Source organism: Eublepharis macularius, chromosome 1 (assembly GCF_028583425.1).
Source record: "Eublepharis macularius isolate TG4126 chromosome 1, MPM_Emac_v1.0, whole genome shotgun sequence".
In the NCBI taxonomy this organism is placed as follows: domain Eukaryota; kingdom Metazoa; phylum Chordata; class Lepidosauria; order Squamata; family Eublepharidae; genus Eublepharis; species Eublepharis macularius.
The window spans coordinates 120,076,908-120,103,549 of record NC_072790.1 but is presented as its reverse complement, the minus strand read 5'-3'; the positions used below and the strand labels follow the sequence as shown (position 1 = coordinate 120,103,549).

Here is a 26,642-nt window from a genome sequence, read left to right as displayed (position 1 = left end):
CTTGAGAGATCTAGGAATTATAGTGGGCCAAGGAAGTGGGTAGAAAGGAGTCTCCCCTTCATTGCCAGGAACAGGGTTATAGCTCGTAAGTCATAACTATAATGCCTGCCCAGTATCTAGTAAGGGTTTCTCTCAGTGGTGCACCCTTAAGTCTGGAGAGGAGGGGAAGTTGTGCTGTGTCTGTGCTTTGAAAGTAGAGCATTTGTTAAGCAGTGTCAACCTCTGAAAGAAGCCAGCAACCTAGTGTTAAACCAAGTGTTTTGTGCCTCACACCAGTGAAGTTGCTGTATAAAAACCTTTCTGTTATGTCAGTTCAAACATCTGCCTATATGCCTTTTGATTTTAACCTTCTGTAAATAAACCTTCAGTTGTATTGTCAAAGGCTTTCACAGCCGGAGAATGATGGTTGTTGTGGGTTTTCCGGGCTGTATTGCCGTGGTCTTGGCATTGTAGTTCCTGACGTTTCGCCAGCAGCTGTGGCGGGCATCTTCAGAGGTGTAGCACCTCTTCAGAGCTTCAGTGCTACACCTCTGAAGATGCCAGCCACAGCTGCTGGCGAAACGTCAGGAACTACAATGCCAAGACCATGGCAATACAGCCCGGAAAACCCACAACAACAAACCTTCAGTTGCGTTTTGAACCTCCCCAAACCTTGTCTGCTAAAGGGAAGCACAAACCCCTGATCTGTCTCCTACTAAGACTTGGCTGGGTAACCATTTTTAGTATTTCCTAAGGGTGGGACAAGAAGGAAAGTTGAAGCTTAACATCAACCACGCTACCAGAGGCTTTCCAGCCCAGTATACAGCTTCATAGGCTTAAAGAGGAGAGGTTTTACCTCAGGGTAGAGGAAGGTCAGCCTAAGCCTGAGTTGGACGTGAGTTTGTGGCATCTCCTTTCTAAACTGAAACATCCCAGGCTCTTCAGCCTTTCCTCAGAGGAAAGTTGTTCCAACAATTCCCTAATCATCTTGGTTGCCCTCTTCTGTCCTTTTTCCATCTCTGCAATGTCCTTTTTGAGATACTATGGCCAGAACTGTACACAGTATTCCAAATAAGACCACAGTACAGATCTATACAAGGGCTTTATACTATTGGCTGATTAATTTCTTTCAATCTCTTTCCTAATAATCCCCACCAAAGAGTTTGCATTTTCACTGCAGAGGCACACGGGGCTGACAATTTGATTGAGCTATCCGCTAAGACCCAGAGATCTCTTTTCCTCTCAGAGCTGAAACACATGAGACAAATTACATGTGAAGAGCATGTGTTGGGTCCCACAAGCTTCCCTGGGAGTGGTAGTCTTATCCTCCCCCCTCTCCAAGCTCCTGGAGGAAAACTGAGCCAAGCAGATTTTCTTACAAACATAGCCACTTGACTAGAGAGATTCTCTCTTTCAAAAATCCACTTGCTTCAGTTTTCCTTCAGGAGCTCAGAGATGGGGCAAGGGCGGGGTGGAGATTTGTGCTGTGATTCCCTGCCAAGAGAAGAAGAATGGGAAGGACTCGTTTTCTCTCTCACTTGTAAAACACCTTGTCTTCTTTCCTGCCTTTTGTTACATCATTCCTGACCCTCCCTCCCAGCCTGAGCTCCCAGAGGATTTTTGAAAGAGAGAGAGTGTGTGTGTGTGTGTGAAAAAGAAAGTCCCACCAGTTGTGATTCCCCCAGCTGAGAATCATATTGAGTGACTGTTTTCTTTAAAAAAAAGATTACATTTCCCAGCGATCCTTGCAGGATCTGACATGCACCCGTGCATCTCGTGTGGTTCCACTCTCAGTCTTAGCAAGTTCAAATCCTATCAGCATATCCTTGAAGTTGAGATTTTTTTGTTCCAATGAGGATCGCTTTACACTTACTTACATTGAACTTCAATTGCCACATTGTTGCCCACTTACCCAATTTGTGCAGATCCTCCTAGAGCTCTTCACAGTCAGTCTTGGTTTTCACTATCCTGAATCATTCTGTATCATCTGCAAACTTGCCACTACACTGTTCACTTCCAATTCCATATCATTTTAAACAAATTAAATAGCACCATCCCCAATACCAATTCTTGTGGGACTCCACTGTTTACTTCCCTCCACTGTCCATTTATTCCTACTCTTTGCTTCCTGTCATTTAACCAATGTTTAACCCATAAAAGGACATCCTCTTATCCCGTCAGCTTATCCCTGTTTACTATGGAGTCTTTGATGAGCTGAGCAACCTTGTCAAAAGCCTTTTGAAAGTCCAAGTATATAAGTCCAAGTCACCAGTATCTACATGTTTGTTCATTTTCTCAAAGAACTCCAAAAGGTTGGTTAGGCAGGACTTCCTCTGCAGAAGCCATGCTGATTTCCCCTCAGCAGGCTTTGTTCCTCTATGTACCTAATAATTCTATATTTGATTACAGTTTCTACTAATTTGCCAGGGGTAGATATTAGGATAACTGCTCGGTAATTTCCTGGTTCCCCTCTGGAACCCTTTGTAAAAATCAGTGTAATATTTGCTATTCTCCAGTGTTCTGGTAAAGTAGTTGATTTTAATGACAAGTTACATATAGGGGTTAGTAGATCAACAATCTCACATTTGAGATCCCTAAGAACTCTTGAGAGTGTGCTATCAGGACCTGGAGAGTTATTGGTTTTTAATTTCCCCAGTAAGTCTAGAGTGTCATCTCTTATCACCTCAATTTGACTTGGTAAATTATGAGTACTAGAAATTTTGAAGCTGTCAGTTTTCTGCTGCATTCTTTGCGTAATGTCTTCTGCTCAACAGTAAACAGAATCCTGCTATAGACAAGCTCCCTAGCTCTGGAACTGAAATGTAAGTATTTAAAATGCTGCTTTGGATATGTGTGTATTTCCTAGTCCCTTCCTCCTTACCACAGACTAAGTATATAATGATTTTAATATAAATATTAATATCTTAGGGTTATGGACTAAAGAAAAAATAAGGAATTTCTTCACCTGCAGTTCCAATTTATGTGTCAATTGAAGCCTGCGTAATTGGAACAAATGGAAACAGTGTAGTCAAAGCAATAGTTAACCAATGTTTTGTACACATTGGAAATGAACACAATTTTACTTGGTGCAGTCTTGGTTCATTTCAATATCTATTAGCTGAATGTAATGGAAATGTTCAAAATTATAGGTTCGTAGCCATCTCTACTAAAACTGGAATGGCATTTTACATAATGATACTGTGCAGAATTCCGGTTGAGGCAATGCTGTTGTCTACCAGGATGCTTATAAATGGTTTCCAGTTGCCTTGCTCTCAACAAATTTCAAGAATTGTGTAGCTCTAGTACCAAGCCCATCCCACAAGGACTCACCAATATTTCATTTCCATTCTAATTTATTTTGTAATATAAGAAAAAGAAATGGGAAAATATGGGACATTACAACATGATACTGCTTGTCATGTTGTTGTTCCCAGTTGTGCTACATAGGTAGATATTTGTTAATGTAACAACCACAGGTCAAATTTCCCTCTGGTCAGCGCTGACCTGCAGTAGCCAAATAGGGCAGGTTTCTCCATAAAATGATGGCTAACATGACAGAAGTCTTGCAGTTAGTATTTGGGACAGAGCCTGTTGTGTTCTTGGGCAACTATAACAGAAGCCAAGCATGAATGGAGCTGGCAGACAGAATTCCTGTTACACCAGATTTTTAAGATGCCGTCTGGCTCTGACATCCAATTATCCCACTCACTTGTGCTGCAATGATGCTGACAAACAGGATTAATTTAAACTCAAAAAAAATTTCAGTACTTCCTGTTTAAATTATGAAATAATTAATGTATATGTATTTGCAGGGGGAAAACCATGTACAGCAGGGAAGTAGTTATAGTAATACAATTTGCAGCAAAAGCAGAGATTTGAATGAAATACTTAATTTACCTGCTCATTAAGAGATTTGTTTTCAGTAGGTGTCCAAGAGCTGAATCGAGTATGCAACATTTCTGTTGTCTGATTTGAACTGAGGCTTGTTGTCCCTAAACATTCCAAACGCCACTGTTTAACACTGTGCAACAGAGGTGTCACATTTGCTGTAGTCATGATAGAAATAGAAGCAGTTCCCTCAAACAGTAGTTGTGCTCCACACTGACAGACTGACTGCTGTTAGGGGCCTCCTAGAAAAAGAAAAGAGGTGTGAGAATAAATTTGGGTTTCAGAATTTGATTTGGCTCTGCATCCAGTCACAACCACTCTGAAAAACAAGGAGTAATTCAACTTGGCATTCCATTTGTCCTCAGCCCACAGACACTCAGATTGTTCCTGTTTAAATTACTATCTGTTCCATCTTTTATAAAAGATTTTGTTTTGTTTGCTTATAGGATTATCCATAAATTTTTCAGTCTCTCTCTAGTACAATAAAGTGGGTAGCAATGCTGTGACAAGAACGGAACTAATTATTGGTTAAAATTGAGAGATAAGGGGATGTAAAAAAATCACAGATTATTTTAAAAGCCTCTAAAAGTGTGGAATGGGTGATCTATACAGGAAGTAAATTTCAGCTGGATGAATACATTTTCCCAAACATTTTATACAAGACTCCTTACTTCTCTCCCTTGTTTTTAAATTAATACCTGAGCATCGAACCTATCTGTTTTGCCATATCAATTAAACAATTGGTGAGCTCATATCATTGTCACCAGGCAGCAAGATGTGAATTATGGTAGAGAGATTGTTACAGAAATTAAATACTAGAACCATGCATATCTACCTGCTTATTTGCATTTCAAACAATTGCATCTTCCCATTGCCCCTATCACACTATCACTAAGTTACAAATTAATCCTTATGGGCATTGCCCTGGGGCTATTATAGTAAAACTGTGAAACATGAACTTAATGCTGATTCCTTTTTCTACCAGAGCTTGTTGTGTTTTAGTCCATTATGTCTGAGGATTAGAGCCCATAAACTGTATTAAAACACCGTGTAACAAAGCACAGTTATATCTATTACCCCCCACCACAATTGAACAAAAAATGCAGCCATTATTTTTTTACCTTCGGGGAGAACTGGAGCCACCTCAGACATCTTCTAAAAGCCACAGTTGCTATCGGATTGGCTGAAGGTCAATGTACATTGCAGCATCTCCATAGGAACAAAACTGCACAACAAATGCTCTTTTGGCTTACAGCCAAAGCAGGCCTCAGGGAAGAGACTCTTTTGTTACTCTGAACTGAGAAGCTAATTTATCTATCTGCAAAGTTTATAAAATACTTTTCATATGTTTCAAGCCAGCATACACATAAAAATCAACCCGTCAATAGAATAGCAATGTAACCATCTGAAATAAAACCAGAAGCAGAAGGTCAAAGAAAAACAGGAAAAGTGCCAGAAAGTACATCAGTCCATTGAAGTCCAAGGATGTCTTTTTGTTTAGAATGACATTACCAAGTTATTAAAGGAACAAAAGTTATTAAAGAAAAAACTTGCAATAATGGAGCCTGTTGTTTTCAATGGAAGGCTTTCCAAAGCTGTAGGGCAACCTCAGAAAAGGCCCTGCCACATGCGGAGTGGCATTTAAAACAGGGAAACTGCAAATGATCTTATGCTAGTGTAGTCCCTTTGACTTCAATAATATTAGAGCAATGTATTTTTCACCCTGTATTTCCTTAACTGTGTCCTTATTTCTGGCAAGGTTCCTACACTAAGAGAGACCAGAAACCAGTGGGGGAAGCTTTTCTTGGAATGCAGATTCAACAATGGGAAGTTTCGCCTGTTGCTTTTTGCATTAGTTGCAGTTCTTAAGGTACAGGAGCTTGTCAGGACAAAAAAACACATTTAATTCACGAATAGCTCAATCCTAAACAGGCCTGGTTATGGCACTAAAACAGCCTTGGTAACTCTGGTGGATGGCCTGTGCTGGGAGATGGACAGGAGTGTGACTCTGTTTATTCTCCCAGACTTCTCAGTGGCTTTTCATACCATTTCTCATAGTGTCTTCCCGGACGTCCTTTTTGGACTGCGATTGGGATGGAATAATTTTACTGTGGTTTCAGTCCTACCTGAAGGGTAGATTCCAGAAGGTCATGCTGGGACACTTGCTCAGCCCCTTGGCCTTTGGCCTGTGGAGTCCTGCAAGGCTCCATCTTCCTCCCTATACTCTTTAACATCTACATGACACCACTGGGTGAGATCATCTGAAGATTTGGTCTGGGTTGTTACCAATATGTGGATGACACTCAGCTGTATCTAATGCTTCTGGCTGATCCCAGAGATAGGGTTGCCAGGTTGGTATTTATCTGGACAGTTCAGTATTTTGGGGGACTATCCAGGGGAAACATTCCCCAAATACCTGACACCTGGCCCAGCTCAGCCCCTCCCCTTCCCCTATCACCTAGCCCAGTTGCCCAGCTTCCTGTGGCTGTATGGCACCACTGTGGGAGTGGCCAGCAGCCCAGGCAGCTTCCTGTGGCTGTGTGGTGCTACCCAGGATTGGCCAGCAGCCCATGTGCCTGGAAGTGGGTTGTTGCAATAATGTTACATTCAGTAGTGATGTCATCGTGCTGGCCAAGAGCTCACGCATTTGTCAAAAGAAAGGTTAGTCTGCCCCCCCCCCCGATCCCATTTGGCAACCCTACCCAGGGAGGCTGTAGAAATTGCCTGGAGGCAGTTTTGGAGTGAGGGTGGGCTAATAAGATAAAGATTAATCCCAACAAAATTAAAGTGCTGCTGCTGAGTGGTAGGTCTGACCTAGGATTCATTCTGGATGAGGTTGCACTTTCCTTGAAGGACAAGTTCATAGTCTAGGGGTGCTCTTGGTGTAGGGGTGCCTACAGCTGGATAAGCAAGGGAAACTGTGGCCAGCAGTGCTTTTACTAACTTTGACTGGTTAGCCAGCTGCAGCCTTTCCCAGGCAGATTGACCAGTGAGGTGTATGCCCTGGTTACATCAAGAATAGATGACTGCAATGAGCTCTGTATAGGGTTGCCCTTGAAAACTTCAATTGGTGCAGAATGATGCAGCCAGGATGTTGACTGGAATGAGTTTTAGGGACCATATCACACCAGTCTTGTCCTATCTACATTGGCTCCCAATCTGTTTCCAGGCACATATCAGGGTCCTGGTGTTGACTTTTAAAGCCCTATTCCTGGGCTGAAAACACACACACACCTGTTTCCACTTGTTACTGTGATGTTCCAGAATGGTAACACAAACCTAGGATTCTACAGCATTACAAAAAGACACATGCATCCTGTCAATACAAGTTGTTTTTCATGTTTGGGTGCTTACCATCAGCAGCAGGCACCTTGTTTTTCTTTGATTTTCCTGATTTCCTGAACAATGGCATTTTCCCCTTCCAATTGTATCCTTGCGAAGGATTAGGAAATGTGCGCTTGCAGCTAATCACCTTTGGAGGGAGACAAGCCCCTGCAAAGAAATTCCTGAGGGAGTCTTGTATTGAGCTGTGCGGGCATGGGTAGCTTGAAATTTATGTGAATAACTGCCCACTGGGGGTGCTTTGGGATCAGGAAAAAGGCTTAAAGGGAAGCAACCTCCCTTCACCCGTGTCCCCCCCCCCCCTGCCATCAGCAAAATCAGCTTCTATGGCTTTTAAAGTGACATTCTTGGAGCTGATGTGTGACTCTGAAAAAAAGTGGCAAACCTTGAGACAACTCATAAACAAACATACCACATACTTTGCCCCTCAGACTCCCATGCCTCAGCCCTTCGCCATTGTCACCTCCTCAAGGAATTCCTTAAATAGCACTAGTACTAAGTAAGGTACCCTACAGTGGATGCCCAGAGTGAAAACATGTCATAGCAATTTGAGGATTGATTCATCACGTGCAATCACACAACGGTACATTTTCAACTGATCTGTTTTCATAAATTGCAGGGATGAGGCTGAGGGGAAGTTTTCTTCAAAGGAAACCTTTCTTAGCCTTATTCTGTGAAAGGAAACAACAAACCTCATTTGAGAAAGGATGGCAAATACAGAGGTTTCTAGGGGATAGGTAAAACTTTTTATGTCTGTCACTCACTGTATGATTACATTCAAAATGGATGAAGAAACTAATTTTTTAAAATGCAGGCGCCACCCTCCCACAGTTGTGTCCCTAACATATGTTCTCATAGCGGAGATAAATGGACAAAGAAAACAGTCCAGATATTTTGCTATTGGTTCTAAGATAGAATTAGAACCAGAGGTTCTAATTCTGGAAGTGATCTTAATGACCTGCGCATTTTAGGGATCATATAAATAATAGGAATTCTGAAAAATTTATTAATCAGAAAACAAACATCATCTAAATATCTCTACGAGCTTGATACCTGTGCTTCATGACAGTATTTAACTACTTTAAATCCAGTTATAATATTTATGGGTATGTAACATTTTTGGTGGGGGGGGGTGAGTTGGTTTTGTAGTATAATAGCATAGTACCTGAGCTTCACAAAAGTGTTTGAATTAAGCGAAGCATGTTGATGCCTAAAACTGATGGAGTGAATTTTGAAACGTAACATTTATTGAAGAGATTTTTAAAAGGAAAAGATTGTAGTGCAATAAATAAAGTGAAAAATACGTACAACCCTTTTTTTCTACTGAAGGACCTCTTTGTAGACCTCATTGGTGGTTTTCCCCTCAGGTGCTAGGATCACCAGGCTGCTGGGTGAGCTCAGTCTGGAGCAGGCCACATAGAACTGCCCATGTGAGAAGCAGTCCTCCCTTAAGTCAATTCCTGCCACCTTCAGTATTTGCCCCTGGGACTTGTTGATCGTCATAGCAAAGCAGACCTTGAGGGGGAACTGCAGTCTCTTGAACTCAAAGAGGTTATCTGATGGTATGAATGGTATGTGTGGTATGAACACTGACTGCCCCCAAGCACTGCTGATGAACAATGTGGCCTCAATGATGTTCCTGTGGAGGGCTTTCATTCGTAGTCTGGTGCCATTGCAGAGTTTGGGTGAGCTGCAGTTCTGGACCAGCATCACTGGAGCCCCCACTCTGAGGAGAAGCTTGTGGGCTGGGAAGCCAGGAGGGCTGAGCATGTTGAGGAACTCCACAGGGTAGTGGACCGCATCATCCATTTGCACCACTGAATTCACAGATCTGTACTCCATTTCTGCCCCTTTAAAGGAGTTGTGTTTCATTAATGATGACAGCCTTGTTGTTCTTGGGGTCAGAATAGCACGCTTGCACAGCCCGTCCATGGACTGCTCCCTGATAGTGGCACTATCAGGGTACGTTGTGGCTATTAGGTCTGCTAGGGTCATCACTACTGTGCCCAGGCCTGCAGGGATGGTCACCTTTCCCTTGGACTTGGGACTTGCTGGTACTTGGCCACTGCTGCTCAGTGCACCACAGGAGTACGATGTGCATATTTCTTTGCCGCATCTCTAAGTTGCTTCCTCCTTTTAGCATCAGTATATCTTGTATATCATCTGCCAGGAGGCTTCTTGGGGGCAGTAAGAGATGATGGCTGTAAGAAGTGTGAGGTGGAGTTGGACTGAGGGAGGGATTGGTGTGGTGGGCACTTTGGCAGGTTCATGTGAGAGGTTCGCATTGAAATGACCCCTAAAAAGGTTGTGCACCATCTCCCCATGAACATTTTAAAACTCAGTTGCCTTACTGACTTTTATATAAAATCCCTTTTCAGGAGTCTTGTACTTTCTTCCTTTATGTAATTTTGACCTCAGAACACAAGAGTTCCATAGCTGACCCATCAGCCTCCCAGCCACACAGGAAAGCCAGGCCCCACAGGGAGACTGGCAACCCTAGGCTGGGAGGTGTATTTTTACCTCAGGACACATTCAGTGACTCCCAATAGCAAGTATATACTCTTTAGAATGTTAAAGAGATGACCAGGCCGCATATGCAAATAACCTCAGGGAAGAGTTGCAGTTGGCAGGGGGGGGACCGTGGCAGCCACAGAGGAAAGCTGTATCCCTATGGGAAAACACATTTTACCCCTTTTTACCCCCTTAGGAGGCGAATTTCTTAAAATCTCTTCTTAGCGAGCCCCTATATCACAAAAGGAAAATCCTGCCCAAATTTCAGGTTTCTAGGTCCAGGGGGTTTTGCTGGGCGTTGATGAGTCAGTCAGGACACTTGTCTTTATATATATAGATGACAAACCCTTTTGGACAACTGTTTTGATAATGAATAAAATCTGCTTAGTTGGATCATAAGGTATTGGTTTACAAAAAACCTCATCGGAGAGTTGCTAATTCATTTCTGATATATAATCAGCAGTATTCTGAATAATGATGCCACCCCCTTCATCAGCTTGTTTGATGATAATAGAATGCTTACATAAATAAAATACTGCGTTCTTTATTAGAAAAACTGTTCCAAGCATGAATATGCTCTCTTTCTAGTTTCTCAATGTCCCTCAATCCAACATGTTCAAATGCAAGGATACTGCAATTCCACAGTGTAGGCTTAAAAGATGATGGAGGATGAAATAGACCAGAAGGAACATATGAAGAATCACCAAAATGATCCTTGAGTTTTACTAAACTTAAAAGCTTTAAAAAAATCAGTTCTAGTTTGAAGAGAGGCATATTTTGGAGTGGGAACAAAACTCAAACCTTTATTGACAAAGATCCTTAAAGGAAAGATTCATCATTAAATTCTGCCATTGTTTGCGCTGTAGTTTCTGGATTGAGCCCTTCTCAATCTATAGGACAGTGATTACGGGAACACAGTCCTAAAAAAGGAGCTGTTCCCTAATTTTCAGAATTACTTGAATGTTCATGATAGTCACATCTTTCACTATTAGTAACCAAGGATTCAGAAAAAGAGACTTTACAAACCATCTTTGATAACCAGGAGCATACCTTTCCATTCTGGCATCCTGTCTTGTGGTATGTCCTTTGTACCTTGTCAATTCCTCGTTGTATATATCTTATTATAGTATGATGTTTTTATAAATTTGTAAATAAATTGTTGTGCTATTTTGCATCATAAGCATATTCCTTTCTGACCTCTGGTATTTAGTACCTCCTTTTTTCAGTCTTGAAACAGCTACTCTGTTTACCTGTTGCCTTTTGGGCTCTGTTAAAGTAGTGGTTCTTACCATTAAAAATCTGTGGCCCGCATGACTGAAGTTCCACATTTCCTAATATGAATCACTTGAGATCCTTACAGAAATCTTTTGGATGGTTTACTAATCCCAGTTTAGCACAAGTTTTTATCCTTTTGTAGCCTAAATACTATGGTATAGGTTACCAGCCATGTGTGCAGGCTCCTGTTGTGTGAGCTTTTCATTACAAATGTAAAGTAGTTTTGTTCCAAAGAACATTTGTTGATTAGGTGTGTTTCTCTGGGAGCAACAAGTCAGTTTCTGTGCATTTGAGGCAACATCTGTTTTATAAGTTACATTCTTGTTTTGTGTGTATATTTGACTTTACTTTAAATGGTCGTTTTGACTGTAAGCTGTGTGAGCTTTGAGAGAAGTGAGGTAAAAATTGTAAAATAAAATAGAATTGATTCTTTTGGTAAAAGTAAGTAGTTGCAGATTCATCTGTTACAAGGAATCTCCTCTACCCTCTCAGAAAACATTGGCTTGGATCTCAAAAGGATGTTTGTGCATTTGTAAGCAGATTCTCCTCCTCTCTGCTGTATTGCTCACTATCCCAGAAGGTTCTTCACTTCTCAGTGTTGGTGGGTTTGACCTTCAAGGATAATTGACACAAACTGATTTTGATGGAAAGTGTGATTTTAGAAATTGAAAGACTGCTCTGCTAAGTCTGACCATTCCTCTTTCAAATACATCTAACAGAGACCATCTGGAGAATGTTACTAAGTAAGCCTTGTGAAAAATGCGTTTCACCAGAGAGCAGTTTTCAAGGAGTGGTGACAGAGTAATACAAATTAAAAATAACATGCACTGAGCGAAATCAGATTTGCAATAGAAACATATAGCAGAATTCTTCCCCCACCCCCTGAAAATTTAAGCCACAACTAAGAGCCTTGAGGGCAGAAAGGTAGAGTATAAATTTTGTAAAATAATTTTCCCTATTAAAAAAAGTCATACTCATCTTTAAAACAAATTCCTTTATTGATAAAATAAATTAAACATTCATTAACCGGACCATATCATTGACCAAAGAGGAAAAAACCCACACCAAGCTGTATGTTGATTGTCTATACTGTATAAAACAGACAGCTATATCTATTACTAACTTCATCAAACTGAGCTGAAATTCCAGTTGATTTGAACACTGAGCATAAATGCACTTTCAAGTTTTCCCAACATTCCACGTTGGATAAGGCAATAATACAAAGCATAGCAGCAAAACATGGCCATTTAGTACCCTATACTCCAACCCTGGCACAGTTGAAGCATTCACTTCAGGCAAGAGGAATGTATGGACAGATTCACTTGTATTTGCTGCACGAGGCAGAAAGAACGCGCTGTAAATGAAGGTGATACCCATGAACAAGTTTTAGTTTGTGCTGGTATTTGGAACATCTTGAGCATCTGCTAAATGAAGTTTTTGTCTGCAATTGACAGTTAAGGAAATGGGTTTCTAAGGGTTGAACTACAATCTCTTGTAAGTTTCTAGTATTATACGTACACTGGGGGCTACTAGATTCAAGATACTGGCACAGGAACACGCTACAGAAAAAAGATTGAAAAAGGCTTATAAGAAAAGGAACAAAAATATATTAAGACTTCATTTATGACTACTCTGTGTTAGTAGTCCAACATAAACATCTTATCAATGGTCTTTGAATTGGATTTCTAGTTCAGTTTGCATTTGGTATTGATAAAGGAGTTTATCCATAAAAAAACAAATCAGTGAAGTATTTCGTTTCTCACCTATTTCCCTTATTAATCTTTTTCACACAGCTACTAAATACTTTCTCTTTTTACAGTGGCAGGCATTTAAATGATTTCATTGTTAATCAAACACTATGTCACAGATAGGACATCTCTGTACTAAAGAGAAACAAAGATATCTTTTGTTTTTATTAAGGGCCACCTGCTCCCTCTGCTAAATATAACCAATACTTCCCAAAGTCTCACATGACATTTTTCCCCTGACTATCTACTGCCACCATCGCGAGAACCTACAAATGCAGTCCACAGATGAGTGCTTTATTTTGGCCACAGCCAATGCAAATTTATTTCTTTAAAGGGGGTGGGGGTGGGATATAGATCTGAAGGCTGAAGATACTTTCTCAAGTGTTTTGAGCTGCTAAACTCATGCCAAGTTGTTTATTCTGTACTAAAATTTCAGGTCACATAAACTAAGATGTACAATTTGAGCAACCAACAGTGCAGTCCTAAGCAGAACTACTCAGAATCCTACCAAGACCTATTCAATGGAACAGTGCTATCCTAAGCAGAGTTAACACTTCTAAGTTCATTGAAGTCAATGGGCTTAAAAGGGTGTAACTCTTCTTAGAATGCCATTGTCCATTTCAGAAAAAGGATACATAGAAGAATTCAGTTCTTCCAGCTGCAATATAAAGAGAAAAATGTACTTAAGCTGCCACTGATGAACTATGAAGACTGCTCATTTGCAGTGGCAGATATTATAGTGACCATAAAATTAAACTCAGTTTACAATTAATACTTTCATACTAGATTCAGAACTCTCCTGGTCAAATCACAATTCTATTACTCATAAAGTCATCATCGAAATTATTTCCCAAAGTTAGACTCAGACATCATTGGATTCTGCTTCATAGCTCTGTCCAGTCAGGCAGCTGTAGCAAAGTCTTGGCTCATCTACACTGGGTCCCAATGTGTTTCCAGGCCCAATTCAAGGTGCTGGTGTTGACCTTCAAAGCCTTATGTGGCTTGGGACCAGCATACCATCTACCCAACCTCTAAGGTAATCTTTTGAGGCCGTGCTTTGTGCACCTTCATGAAATTACATAGGTGGCAACTGAAGAGAGGGCCTTCTTGGCTGTGACACCAAAACTATGGAATTCTCATCTGTCCCCTTCTGTCACTGATTTCTGCCAGCAAAAACTTTGTTGTTTTTGTTTTGTCTGGTGGTTCTCCAATGATCCGTCCTGCCTGCCCTATGCCTTAATTACTGTTTCATGTGCGTTTAATATGTATTTTAGTTTTGGTTTTAGTTATTTGTTTTTATAATGTTTTAACTGTCAGCAGCCTTGGTGGCCCTGATTTCGGCAGAAAGGCAACATATAATTTTTGCAAAAATAAAGTAAGTGTTTCATCTAAAGACTACAAAATTCTCAAGTTCTGTATATTACACCTTTTTTCAGACCTTTCAATTCTTGCCTGATTTTCTCCATGCAGAGCTTGCTAGGGAGGGCGGTTAGCCTTCTCTCTATATTCATACTCACATCTGACAGCAATCTGTCCAGGTTGGAATCACTAGCTACTTTTCTCTTGTCTTCAGGGAGTTCTTCCAACTCTCCATAAAGCTCCAGATTCAGACGCGCCAGCTTCTCCTGCATCCCTCGCACGTGCTCCATTTGCTCAATGGAACATTCATTTCCTGAAGCCATCAAAGCGCAGAGTTACTCAAAAGTCTGACAATGATAAAAGAAACCAACTCTGCCACTTGCATCAAGGTGGAAGAGGCTTTCCCCAGAAAAATCACATTAATGTATCCACTGCAGCTCTTCATTAATGAATACAGGTAGTACAGTATCTTAAAGCAAGACAGGCCTTCTGCCTTTCTATTCATTCTTGTTATTACTCCAAATTGTTGATGCTTGTTACATGATTAGCTCAGATAGGAAGGACTCTGAAAAGCCACAAGGGATGCACATTCCAACTATATCCCATCCCTCACAATTTACATTAAGATTATCTTCTAAAGTTTTCCATGATTATCCATGATTGCATTTTCTTAGATATGGCTAAGAGATCCTCCCCACTCTCCAACAATCCCAGACCTTTTTAACCTTTCATCAATCACTCAGGGAACCTTAAAGTGATTTATGTAAACTGCCTGTCTTTGTTTGATAGGATTAAAATTTACGACATAAGAATAAATAAGAAGCAAAATTATTAAAGTCTCTGCGCGTGCGTGCATGTGTGTGGGTAAAGACACAATATAGTTTTTCCCTAAGAAGAAGAGACCTTTTAAAAAATCAAAACATAGTCAGAGATTGGGAACTGAGGTGGAATATCTGTGGGTCAGGAGTGGTCTCTGTCTTAAACTTGACTCTGATGATACAGATTTAAGTAAATCCAAGCACAGCAAATCTGTAACAGAAACTAGGACCATCCAAAAAAAACGTTTACAACATCAAGACTTTGCTACATAATCAACAAATCCTCATACAATTCTCCAAATAACATCCAGGTCTCAGTAGTCAGATAGTTGTTATTACTAATTTTTACACAAAGATATGATAGATGCCATAAGCAGCATGGGTAACTACCCCAGAGATCCAACGTAACACATTTGTTCCCGTTATAGGATATTTAACTTGTTTATATAAATTTACATGCTGCTTACCTAGAGAGCTTGGAATACAACAATACCTAGACAGTAAATTTAATAACACAAAAAAGAACCATCTTCTGTGACCTAATGTGAATATTGAACCGTCAAGTTCGGTTGGTGGACTCTGCTATAACCTGGGGCCCATATATCGTGTAAGATTGCCTCTCCTGGTATGAACCTATTAACCAACTTTGCTCCTCTCAGCACTTTTTACCATCCATCCCTCTATGCTGCACTAACATAATATCACTTTCACCAAGAGCCACAAACTCATCCTGTCTTCAGAGAACTGGGCAAATAAATATTTGTATTTGAAAGAACAAGTTGCTTGGGATAACAGAGAAGGGCCAACAAAATTACCAAAAGCTTGAAGTTTGCCGGAGTGGAAGTCATTCAGAAGATTCAGAAGCCCTTTCTCCATCTCTTGAACATCTGATACATCTGTTAGAAATGAGTGCTGGATCGGAGCAGACTGTGCTCCTTTGCCTTCTGCTCCGAGTGGCTTAGCTCTCTCTTTTACACCTCTGAGAAGAAGATTAGTATTTAAGATGACAAGCTGTTCTCAAGCTTGTTGTTAAATTGAATAATCACTGTTTCAGTAAAAGCTTTAAAACGAGAGATTATCACATGTGGCTGCTCTTCCCATAGCCAGTCTTGGAAGAGGCATGGCTAAGCTCTGCCTTCACAATGGCAGAATCAGGATAATGCCTCCATAGTCTTTCTTCTTTTCAGCTGTGCCATGGTACGATTTTGAACAGCAGCTCAGCTATGAAGAATGAAGGAGAGGCTGCCAGGCTGGGATGTGTGTGTGTGTGTGTGTGTGTATGGGGCGGGGGGGGGGGCTTGGTGTGATCATCACAGTTATCAGTATCTTTGTGCTGACATAGAGGGGTGGAATAGGGACAGCAGCAAACAGAGTGAGAATGCTGATACTCTCTCAGCTTGCCTCTATCCTACTCACTGCTGCTTCCACAGCAGGGATTAATTTTCCTGCCCCCTGCAGAAGCTGCCAGTATTGTCTCAGAGAAGAATCAAAATGACTGGTACAGCAGACCCTGGAATTCTGAATATGTGCAGCGCCTGCAGCTAAACAAGTGCATATGGAGCTAATCAAAGTTGTATGCTTTGGATTTTGCTCAGGAAAAATGCTAATAACATTTACTAACTTTAGTAATGGAATTTAAGCATATGATAAAATGTTTCTATTTACCCAGGTATTTTAGATTAAAATTGTAAAATTCTACAGTTTTTTTAAAATGAGTTGGGAGTACTGTATACTGTTATTTTTGAGGTTTTTAGATTGTATGGCTGCATATCCTTGGAAGCCTTGCTGCCGAAAGGTAATTGATCAGTTGTAGTACTGTAGCTCTATTGAAGGCATTAGAACTGGAAAAAAGAATAAATCTTTAATTTACCACTGTTACCAATGAATCACCTATTATTTTATGCCTCCTTGAAAACTTCAGCCCTCAGACTTGTGATTTTTGCTACCTGCTCCTTAGTTCAATGACCTATTCCTTATTTAACTATTTCAGAAATATTTTTGGAACATCTCTTCTTATTCTACAACTGCAAAAAGCAACTTTAGAATATATCATCATTATAACATATTAATAAAGTTCTGCTAATTTTCTGATGCCCTGACCTGGATAGCCCAGGTGAGCTAGATTTCATCAGATCTTGGAAACTAATAACATAATAATAATAATTGATTTATACACTACCCTTCAGGACGACTTAACACCCACTCAGAGCGGTTTACAAAGTATGTCATTATTATCCCCACAACAAACACCCTGTGAGGTGGGTGGGGCTGAGAGAGCTCTTAGAAGCTGTGACTGACCCAAGGTCACCCAGCTGGCTTCAAGTGGAGGAGTGGGGAATCAAACTCGGTTCTCCAGATTAGAGTTCCACGCTCTTAACCACTACACCAAACTGGCTCTCAGCTAAAGTTAGCCCTGGTGAGGACTTCAATGAGAGACCACTGAAGAAGACCAAAATTTCTATGCAGAGAAAGGCAATGACAAACTATCTCTGTTAGACTCTTGCTTTGAAAACTCCAGCAGGAGTCGCCGTAAATTGGCTGTGATTTGATGGCATATTACACACACAATATTTTGAGGCATACAAAATGTCAATTTCTTATGGTTTTGCAGTATGTTTCTTTTACCAGAGCTTTTTAGGTGACAGCCCTTTCTCAATTTGGTAGGTTTTAATTCCAGACAACATTTGAGCTCTTACCTTTTCAACTTTGGTTTTTGCAAAGGAGGCTGTGGTGCAGGGTTTGAAAATGCTGTACTTCTGCTAGGAGGCACTGAACTTTTCTTATTGTTGACCACCTGAGTAACATGAGTGCTCGATGTTTTGGGACTTCTCCTCTTGGTTTTTCTTTCTTCCATTCCACAGAGTAACTGTTAGTACTATAGCAAATACTCTTCTACATTATGGGGGGGAAAGATCAAAGGATATCTGTGCTCATGAACATGAAAGTTTAAAAAAGAATATAAATATCAAAAACTGGAAATGTTTCAAAAACCCCAGGGATACTTTGAAATCCCACGAGATCAGGACCAGATTGAGACTGTGTGCTTACTCAGAAATAGTCTTTACAAGTTCAAGGACTCTTACTTTCCAGTAAATATGGATGAAATTGCAGATTTAGAATTGCACACTTATTGTAGTCTTTGGGTAATTAAGACCTTTTATTAGGAGTTCCTTTAAATGGCATCTTTCAATAAATAGCTCATCAGCTAGTATTTTCAGCTGAAGGAAGACCAGTAAGACACTACACTTTAATGTCCAAAATATGCTAATATTTTAAAATGCTTAATAGAACTCTGGAGCAAAATATCATGAAAGATAGAAAACCTGATAATTAATACAGCATCCTAAATTAAGGCTGCAATCCTATGAACATAAAATCAGAATTACTTCTCATTAACTCATATGCAGTGAAATCCTAAGATGAATTACTCCAGTCTAAGCCCACTGATTTCAAATGGTGCATTTTAAAATTCATATTATCAAATCATTACAGAAAAATTGTCAAAAAGCCACTTTTTAGCTCCCCATGTGGCTATCAGAAACTAGTTCTGGGTAATTTACATCTGATTAAGGGTGTGATATTGCATTTCTCAGATCTTATCAAACTTAATTTGTAGAAGTAATTAGTTGCAACTAAAAATTCAAGAACTTGATAATAATGTGTTGTCAAAGTTTGATAATGGTGTATAATTAAACTGCCAGTATTGGGATAAGATTAGAAAGGGCAAGGGAAAAAAATAACAAAACTACATAGATTTTCTCAAAAAATCTGTAAGCAATATTTAATCTGATTCACGGGTTAAAATTAATAGACTTACATCCTTTTGAGAAGGGAGTGACACATCAGAGGATACTCAGATTCTCTACTGCCATCTCTAACATATTTTCTGATGCTGGAAGTTTGTGGCTACACTTTGAAGATGATGGGCAGTAGATTCAGGACACAGAAAAAGAATGCATTTCTTCATACAACTACATGTAGAGGTTACAGTGTTGGATTAGGATCTGAGGGACCCAGGTTCAAATCCCCACTCTGCTATGTTAGCTTGCTGGTTGATCTTAAGCTAGTCATACATTCTTAACCTAACCTATCTCACATGGTTGCCATAAATGGTAAAGGTAAAATGGAAAAGAGGACAAAAAAGGAAGTTATTTGGGTCCCCATCAGGGAGAAGGGTTAGGAATAAATAAACATATGGCATTCACTAGCACAAAATGTAGTGATAGTTAACAGAGCTGAAAAGGGATTAGACATGTTCATAGAACTAATTCAAATAGCCGTTCATCATTTATGCTTGGCAATCCAGTACTTTGAAGGCAACGAAAGAGAATCCTCTGATATGCCAACCACTTCTCGAAAGGAATTAACAAAGAAGTTAAGTATAGGCTATAAAGCACATCCACAGTTATTTATAACTAGCAGTTAAGCCATGGTGGCTAAATGTTCAGCATTGGGTGGCAGTATACATTTTTGAACGCTTGATGGCAAGGGCAACAAGTAGGCTTTGACCCTTGTGCCTCTGGTTCAGCCTTCATGGTTGACCACTGTAGGAAACAGGATGCTGCACTAGGTATACCTGATCCCAAAAAGATTCCTCTTATGACAGGTAACGACAGACAGACATGGAAAAAACAAATACTGGTCTACGTAGCTCTCCTCTAGCATTCTCCTATTCTTCCCGGGGGGGCGGGGACCTTAACGATTAGCATAAAAATGGAAATCGCGCCCAATGTTACCTACCTTTACTTCACATTCATTCGATCTACAGCAACTACACCCTGAAATTTACTTCCGTAATACACGCTAGTCACATGCGTCTTAGAAAGGCGTTGTTAATAAATGTCGGTAATACATGATAGAAGACGCTTTCTTATGCTTTGTGGGGTTTGTAGTGCAGTTCCGGCCAAACGGTAAGGTTTTTAAGCAGAAAAAAAATACAACTCCCATAATCCAATGCGGAAAAGAGGAGGAAGAAGAGACAAAAAACGAAGTGAGAGAAATTACTTGAGAGGACGAATCGAGAAAGATGGTTTCCTGCCGCTCTTCCGCATGCCTACAGGTTCACTACAAACCCCAGGATTCCCTGCGGCAAGCTCAGGTCCTATTAGGAGACGTAGCCTGTTCTCTGAGGGCGGGAACGAGCTGAAGGCAATGTTGATAGGGCGCTTTAATTTGTTTTTATGGTAATTTATTGGGGCGGAATTTGCATCGCATCAGTTAGGAAGAGGTGGGTCGGTGGGGCTAGATATCGCTCCCGGATTAATGAATGAAAAAAAAATGTGCCGTTGAACTAGTCAGATGACGTTGTTAAACTTAAAAAAAAAATTGTATTAACTAAACATCAGAAAGTATTCAGTTGATAATAATAAAAAATAATCTAATATACTTGCTAGATAATAATAATTATTGCTGTTTACTGTTTAAACGCTTTCTGGTGTTTAGTTGATAGTATATTAACAGAACACTAGAAAGAGTTTATTTTAATAATGATAATAAGATGTACTCTCCCTCCCTTAGCCGGGCGTGAAACGTAACGAAGCAGCCGCGGCTGACGAGGGGAGCGCACTAGGCGGCGCGATGCCTTCCGAAATTGGTGCTCAGTCCTGCCTGGAAGGAGAGGCCGTGAAGAGCACGGGGAGGGCTGGGAACTCCTGCAGAAGTGGAGAGAAAATGCAGAGTGACTGAGAGGAGGCTGCTGCTGCTCGCAGGCACATCCTTCGCCCCGTTTTCCTCTTCCCGTATCCCAGCCTCAACCTGGCTCCATTTGCTGGACGCTGGAGATTGAGGCCGGTAAGGAAATCATATACTCTGACGATCATCCCTGTCTGCCACCCCCCATATCAAGCCTGGCCTACTCATGCGACAAAATGAGATGGTAGATTGAATTGTTCTTATGCGGCATATAAACCTAGCATAGTAAGGCTGGTACTTTTCTTTCCTTAGTGCAGGTATTTTTTTCTTGTGATGGAGTATTCAAAAACAGCATCCACCACTTGTAGCCTGAAATCCCCCATTCTTCAACCTCTTTCAACTGCATGTGTTACCGTCTCGTTCCATAGTGTAGGCTGAGGGCTGGTGGTTGTGTGTTCCTTAGGATTACTTTGGCCTAGCAAACTCTTGCTGACTCCCGGTTTAAAAAATATACCCTCCTCCCCATTATGTTTTGACAAGATCTCTTTTTCTGCTTTACACTGGCTGTTTTTTAAATTGTGCATGTCTTGCTTTCATTTCTGGGACATTCAGCATTGGAAACTTGTCTGACCAGTTTGATAACTGTTGCAGGAAGTTTTTTTGACACCTGAGTGTCAAAAAATTCAGTATCTACCTGTGCAGATGTTGTTGTGCCTGCTAACAAATGAGGAGGGAGACACGAGTTGTGCTTGACCAGATACGTTGGGATCAAGCCTAATGTCAGCGCCACCGGCATAGCATCAGAGGCTGGTCTTGGATTGTGTAAAAGCTGTGTGAGGCTGGGAGGAGAGACCAGGCATAAGCCATACCCTTAACAGCGCTGCAAACCCCAGTGCTCACCTTAAATGCCTGGGTGGAGAACTTGCTGTACATACCACAGAAGACGGGCTGGCATGTTGCTATTCAGCATGTGTGCCAGGATTCCTCACTTTTGTTACACTGGTTGAGCACTCAGTGAGCACCGCTTGTGGGAGAGAAAACAGCGAGTGTTACCTGCTGTCTAGTCTTTTATACGGTGAAGTAGGAATTCTTCTCATTGATAATATTGTTATTAAAAATGTTGTCATACATATTGTCCTTTACAGAGTTTGACAAACCAAAATGCAGGCCGCTGCCTCTATAGCATTTACAATCAAAATACTGATGGTGGGATGATAAAGGAGAGTAAGGGAGAGGGAAGAAGAAGAGTGTCGACAGATAAATGTGAAAAGGCAGTGTCATGTGAATAAGGGGTTAAACCAAAGATGTTATTGGTAAAGTATTCAATTGTTTAAAAGGTTCTTGCCTCACTTTTCCACTATTTAGGCCTTCAAGGCAATTTACAGGAAGAAAGTAAAACCAGGATCCACACGGATCCTCACGGATCCTATGGTTTTTTAAATAGGAAAAACACAAATGAAACATCAAATCACATATCACAGCCAGGTCCACAGACTGAAATATAAAAAACACAGATCCAAAAATATTTGGCCCTGCCACGGTGAAAAAACATGAATCTGAGACACGGATCCTCATGAATTCATATGATATTTACATTGAAACAAAACAAAAAGGCTGTCATATTTTAGATCCTGTCCCAGGCTACAGAGAGCAACAAAACAATCACACATTCATGAATTCGTGTTGCTGCCACGGCACAAAAACAAGCTCAAAAAGCATGGATCCTCATGGATCCTCTTGATTTTTAAATGGGCCCACGCAAAAAGCACCATACAATACTAGACCATGTCCATTGCCACAAATGGGACCAAAAATTCAGCCATCCACTGCTTCGTGGCACTGCCACGGGGCAAAAATATGGTTCAAAAGTACGGATCCTCACGGATCCTCTTGATTTTTACGTGAGGTCATCCAAAATCCACCATACAATACTAGATCATGTCCATTGCCACAAATGGGACCCAAAGATTATGCTGTCCACCCTTTCGTGGCACTGCCACGGGGCAAAAATATGGTTCAAAAGTACGGATCCTCACGGATCCTCTTGATTTTTAACGTGAGGTCATCCAAAATCCACCATACAATACTAGATCATGTCCATTGCCACAAATGGGACCCAAAGATTACGCTGTCCACCCTTTCGTGGCACCGCCACGAGGCAAAAACATGGTTCAAAAGCACAGATCCTCACAGATCATCTTGATTTTTATGTGGAGCCACCCAAAATCCACCATACAATACTAGATCATGTCCATTGCCATAAATGGGACCAAAAATTCAGCCATCCATCGCTTCGTGGCACTGTCACGGGGCAAAAACATGGTTCAAAAGTACGGATCCTCACAGATCCTCTTGATTTTTATGTGGGGTCATCCAAAATCCACTATACAATACTTGATCATGTCCATTGCCAAAAATGGGATCCAAAGATTAAGCTGTCCACCCCTTCGTGGCACCGCCACGGGGCAAAAACATGGTTCAAAAGCACGGATCTTCACGGATCCTCTTGATTTTTAAATGGGGCCACACAGAATCCACCATACAATACTAGATCAGGTCCATTGCCACGAATGGGACCCAAAAATTCAGCCATCCACCGCTTCGTGGCACCACCACGGGGCAAAAACATGGCTCAAAAGCACAGATCCTCAAGGATTCTCTTGATTTTTACATGGGGCCACCCAAGATACCCCATAGAATATTTGATCATCTCCATTGCCAAAAATGGGACTCAAAGTTTAAGCTGTCCACCCCTTCGTGGCACTGCCACGGGGCAAAAACATGGTTCAAAAGCATGGATCCTCACGGATCCTCTTGATTTTTAAATGGGGCCATGCAAAATCCACTGTACAATACTAGATCATGTCCATTGCCACAAAAGGGGCCCAATAAATCAGCCATCCAACACTTCGTGGCACCGCCTCGGGGCAAAAACATGGCTCAAAAGCACGGATCGTCACGGATCCTCTTGATTTTTACATGTGGCCACCCAAAATTCACCATACAATACTTGATCAGGTCCAGTGCCAAAATTGGGACCCAAAAATTCGTCCATCCACCACTTTGTGGCACCGCCACGGGGCAAAAACATGCTAAAAAGCACAGATCCTCACGGATCATCTTGATTTTTATGTGGGATCATCCAAAATCCACCATACAATACTAGATCAGGTCCACTGCCTCAAATGAGACTCAAAAATTCAGCTGTCCACCTCATTGTGGCACCGCCATGAAGCAAAAACATGCTAAAAAGCCACGGCTCCTCATAGATCCTCTTGATTTTCACATGGAGTCACCCAAAATCCACCATACCGTACTCAATCATGTCCATTGCCACAAATGGGACCCAAAAATTCAGCCATCCACCTCTTCATGGCACCGCCAGGGGGCAAAAACATGGCTCAAAAGCACGGATCCTTTTGGATCGTCTTGATTTTTACGAGGGATCATCCACAATACACCATAGAATACTTGATCATGTCCATTGCCACAAATAGGACCCAAAGATTAAGCTGTCCACCACTTTGTGGCACTGCCACGGGCCAAAAACATGGTTCAAAAGGACGGATCCTCACGAACCCTCTTGATTTTTAAATGTGGCCATGCAAAATCCATGATGCAATACTCGATCTGGTCCATTGCCACAAATGAGACCCAAAAATTCAGCCATCCACTGCTCCGTGGCACCGCCACGGGGCAAACACTTGGCTCAAAAGCACAGATCCTCACGGATCCTCTTGATTTTTAAATTGGGCCACCCAAAATCCACCATACAATACTAGATCAGGGCTAGTACCACAAATGGGACCCAAAAATTCAGCCGTCGACCTCTTCGTGGCACCGCCATGAAGCAAACCATTCTAAGAAGCCACGGATCCCCATGGATCCTCTTGATTTTTAAAAGGGGTCACCCTATATCCACCACACAATACTCAATCATGACCATTGCCAAAAATGGGACCCAAAAAACGAGCCGCCCACCACTTCGTGGAACTACCACGGGGCAAAAACATGGTTCAAAAGCATGGATCCTCTCGGATCATCTTGATTTTTCTGACGGGTCATCCAAAATCCATCATAGAATACTAGATCATGTCCATTGCCACAAATGGGACCCAAAGATTAAGCTTCCACCCCTTCGTGGCACTTCCACGGGGCAAAAACATGGCTCAAAAGCACAGATCCTCAAGGATCGTCTTGATTTTTACATGGGGCCACCCAAAACACACCATACAATACTAGATCATGTCCAATGACACAAATGGGACCAGAAAAACCAGCCGTCCACCACGTTGTGGCATCGCCACGGGGCAAAAACATGGTTCAAAAGCACTAATCCTCTCAAATCATCTTGATTTTTATGTGGGGTCATCCAAAATCCACCATAGAATACTCGATCATCTCCATTGCCAAAAATGGGACCCAAAGATTAAGCTGTCCACCCCTTTGTGGCACCGCCATGGGGCAAAAATCTGGTTCAAAAGCATGGATCCTCATGGATCCTCTTGATTTTTAAATGAGGACATGCAAAATCCACCATACAATACTAGATCAGGTCCATTGCCACAAATGAGACCCAAAAATTCAGCCATCCAACACTTCGTGGCACCACTACGGGGCAAAAACATGGCTCAAAAGCACAGATCCTCAAGGATCGTCTTGATTTTTACATGGGGCCACCCAAAACACACAATACAATACTAGATCATGTCCAATGACACAAATGGGACCAGAAAAACCAGCCGTCCACCGCTTCATGGCACCGCCACAGGGCAAAAACATGGTTCAAAAGCATGGATCCTCACAAATCCTCTTGATTTTTAAATGGGGCCATGCAAAATCCACCGTACAATACTAGATCAGGTCCATTGCCACAAATGAGACCGTGCTTTTGAACCATGTTTTTGCCCCGTAGTGGTGCCACAAAAAAGTGGACGGCTGAATTTTTGGGTCCCATTTGTGACAATGGACATGATCGAGTATTCTATGGTGGATTTTGAATGATCCCACTTAAAAATCAAGAGGATCCGTGAGGATCCGTACTTTTGAACCATGTTTTTGCCCTGTGGCAGTTCCATGAAGCAGTGGATAGCTCAATTTTTGATCCCATTTGTGGCAATGGACATGCTGTAGTAATGTATGGTGCATATTGGGTGACCCCACGTAAAAATCAAGAGGATCCGTGAGGATCCGTGCTGTTGAAGCATGTTTTTGCCCCATGGCGGTGCCAGAAAGTGGTGGACGGCTGGTTTTTTTGGTCCAATTTGTGTCAATGGATATGATCTAGAATTGTATGGTGTGTTATGGGTGGCCCCATGTAAAAATCAAGAGGATCCGTGAGGATCCGTGCCTTTTTAGCATGTTTTTGTGACGTGGTGGCACCACGAATTGGTGGATGCATGATTGTTTTGTTGCTGTTTGTAGACTAGGACATGATATATAATATGACAGCCCTTTTTGTTTTGTTTCAACATAAAAATCATATGAATTCATGAGGATCCGTTTAAAATCATCTGGATCCTGCTTTTACCCACTCCCCAATTTACAAGGAAATTTACAAACCAGAATTAACACAGTTGCCTTTTGTTTGAGCAAATCACCAGTCCCAATACGTTCCCCCCCCCCTCCCCGGAGAGCTTTACTATCAACTGATAAGCAACTGCTGGTGGTCCCTGGCCCAAGGAACATTCGTCTGGCCCCAACTAGGACCAGGGTTTTCCATTGGAGATTTGGGCCTTGCAGGATCTATTGCAGTTCTGCAGAGCCTGCAGAACCCCTTTTGCCCCCTTTTGACTGTTAGTGCTCCTACTGTGCTGCCTGAGACTGAGCATTTTCATTTTCTACTTTCTTCACTGGTTGTTGTTATTATATATTAATGCCTGTTTATGTAAATTTATATTTATTTATTGGTTTTTATCTGTTTAATATGTATTTTAAATCTGTATTTAAATGCTTGTTATCTGCCCTAACAACAGGCTTACACTTACAGATTTCCCTATCTGAAGCAGACTTCCTTGCTCTTTACCTTAGGTAGGTTGCCAGCCTTCACACAGGGCCTGGAGTTCTTCTAGAATCACAACTGATCTCCAGG

General features: G+C 41.3%; 2 protein-coding genes across 3 annotated transcripts in view; both read right to left on the bottom strand.

The window, feature by feature from the left end:
* ECT2L (epithelial cell transforming 2 like) overlaps positions 1–5,045 on the bottom strand; it is a 67,923-nt gene extending 62,878 nt beyond the window's left edge. For both annotated transcript variants that reach the window (XR_008597962.1, XM_054992985.1), the window contains exons 1-2: positions 4,989–5,045; positions 3,877–4,109 (exon numbers count right to left, since the gene is read on the bottom strand). Coding sequence is in view for 1 of the 2 variants with exons in the window: in XM_054992985.1 (XP_054848960.1) it covers positions 3,877–4,035 (159 nt within the window). In the remaining variant the exon portion in view is untranslated. The remainder of the gene's footprint in view (positions 1–3,876; positions 4,110–4,988) is intronic.
* Positions 5,046–11,974: 6,929 nt separating this feature from the next.
* On the bottom strand, positions 11,975–19,749 carry CCDC28A (coiled-coil domain containing 28A). The gene is made up of 6 exons (XM_054998665.1): positions 19,661–19,749; positions 17,617–17,812; positions 15,736–15,899; positions 14,261–14,415; positions 13,379–13,401; positions 11,975–12,436 (listed from the first exon to the last, which is right to left on the bottom strand). The coding sequence occupies exons 2-6, from the start codon at positions 17,772–17,774 to the stop codon at positions 12,382–12,384; spliced, it is 555 nt and encodes a 184-aa protein (XP_054854640.1). The 5' UTR covers positions 17,775–17,812; positions 19,661–19,749; the 3' UTR covers positions 11,975–12,381.
* Positions 19,750–26,642: the final 6,893 nt, after the last annotated feature.

Bases quoted from the DNA above. Each gene is read 5' to 3' on its own strand.
- CCDC28A (XM_054998665.1), bottom strand. From the start codon at position 17,774: ATGGAAGAAAGAAAAACCAAGAGGAGAAGTCCCAAAACATCGAGCACT. The intron at 14,416-15,735 runs GTAATTTTGTTG...TGATGGCTTCAG, and splicing joins CGGCAAACTTCAAGCTTTTG to GAAATGAATGTTCCATTGAG. The intron at 13,402-14,260 runs GTGAGTATGAAT...TTTATATTGCAG, and splicing joins TGGACAGATTGCTGTCAGAT to CTGGAAGAACTGAATTCTTC.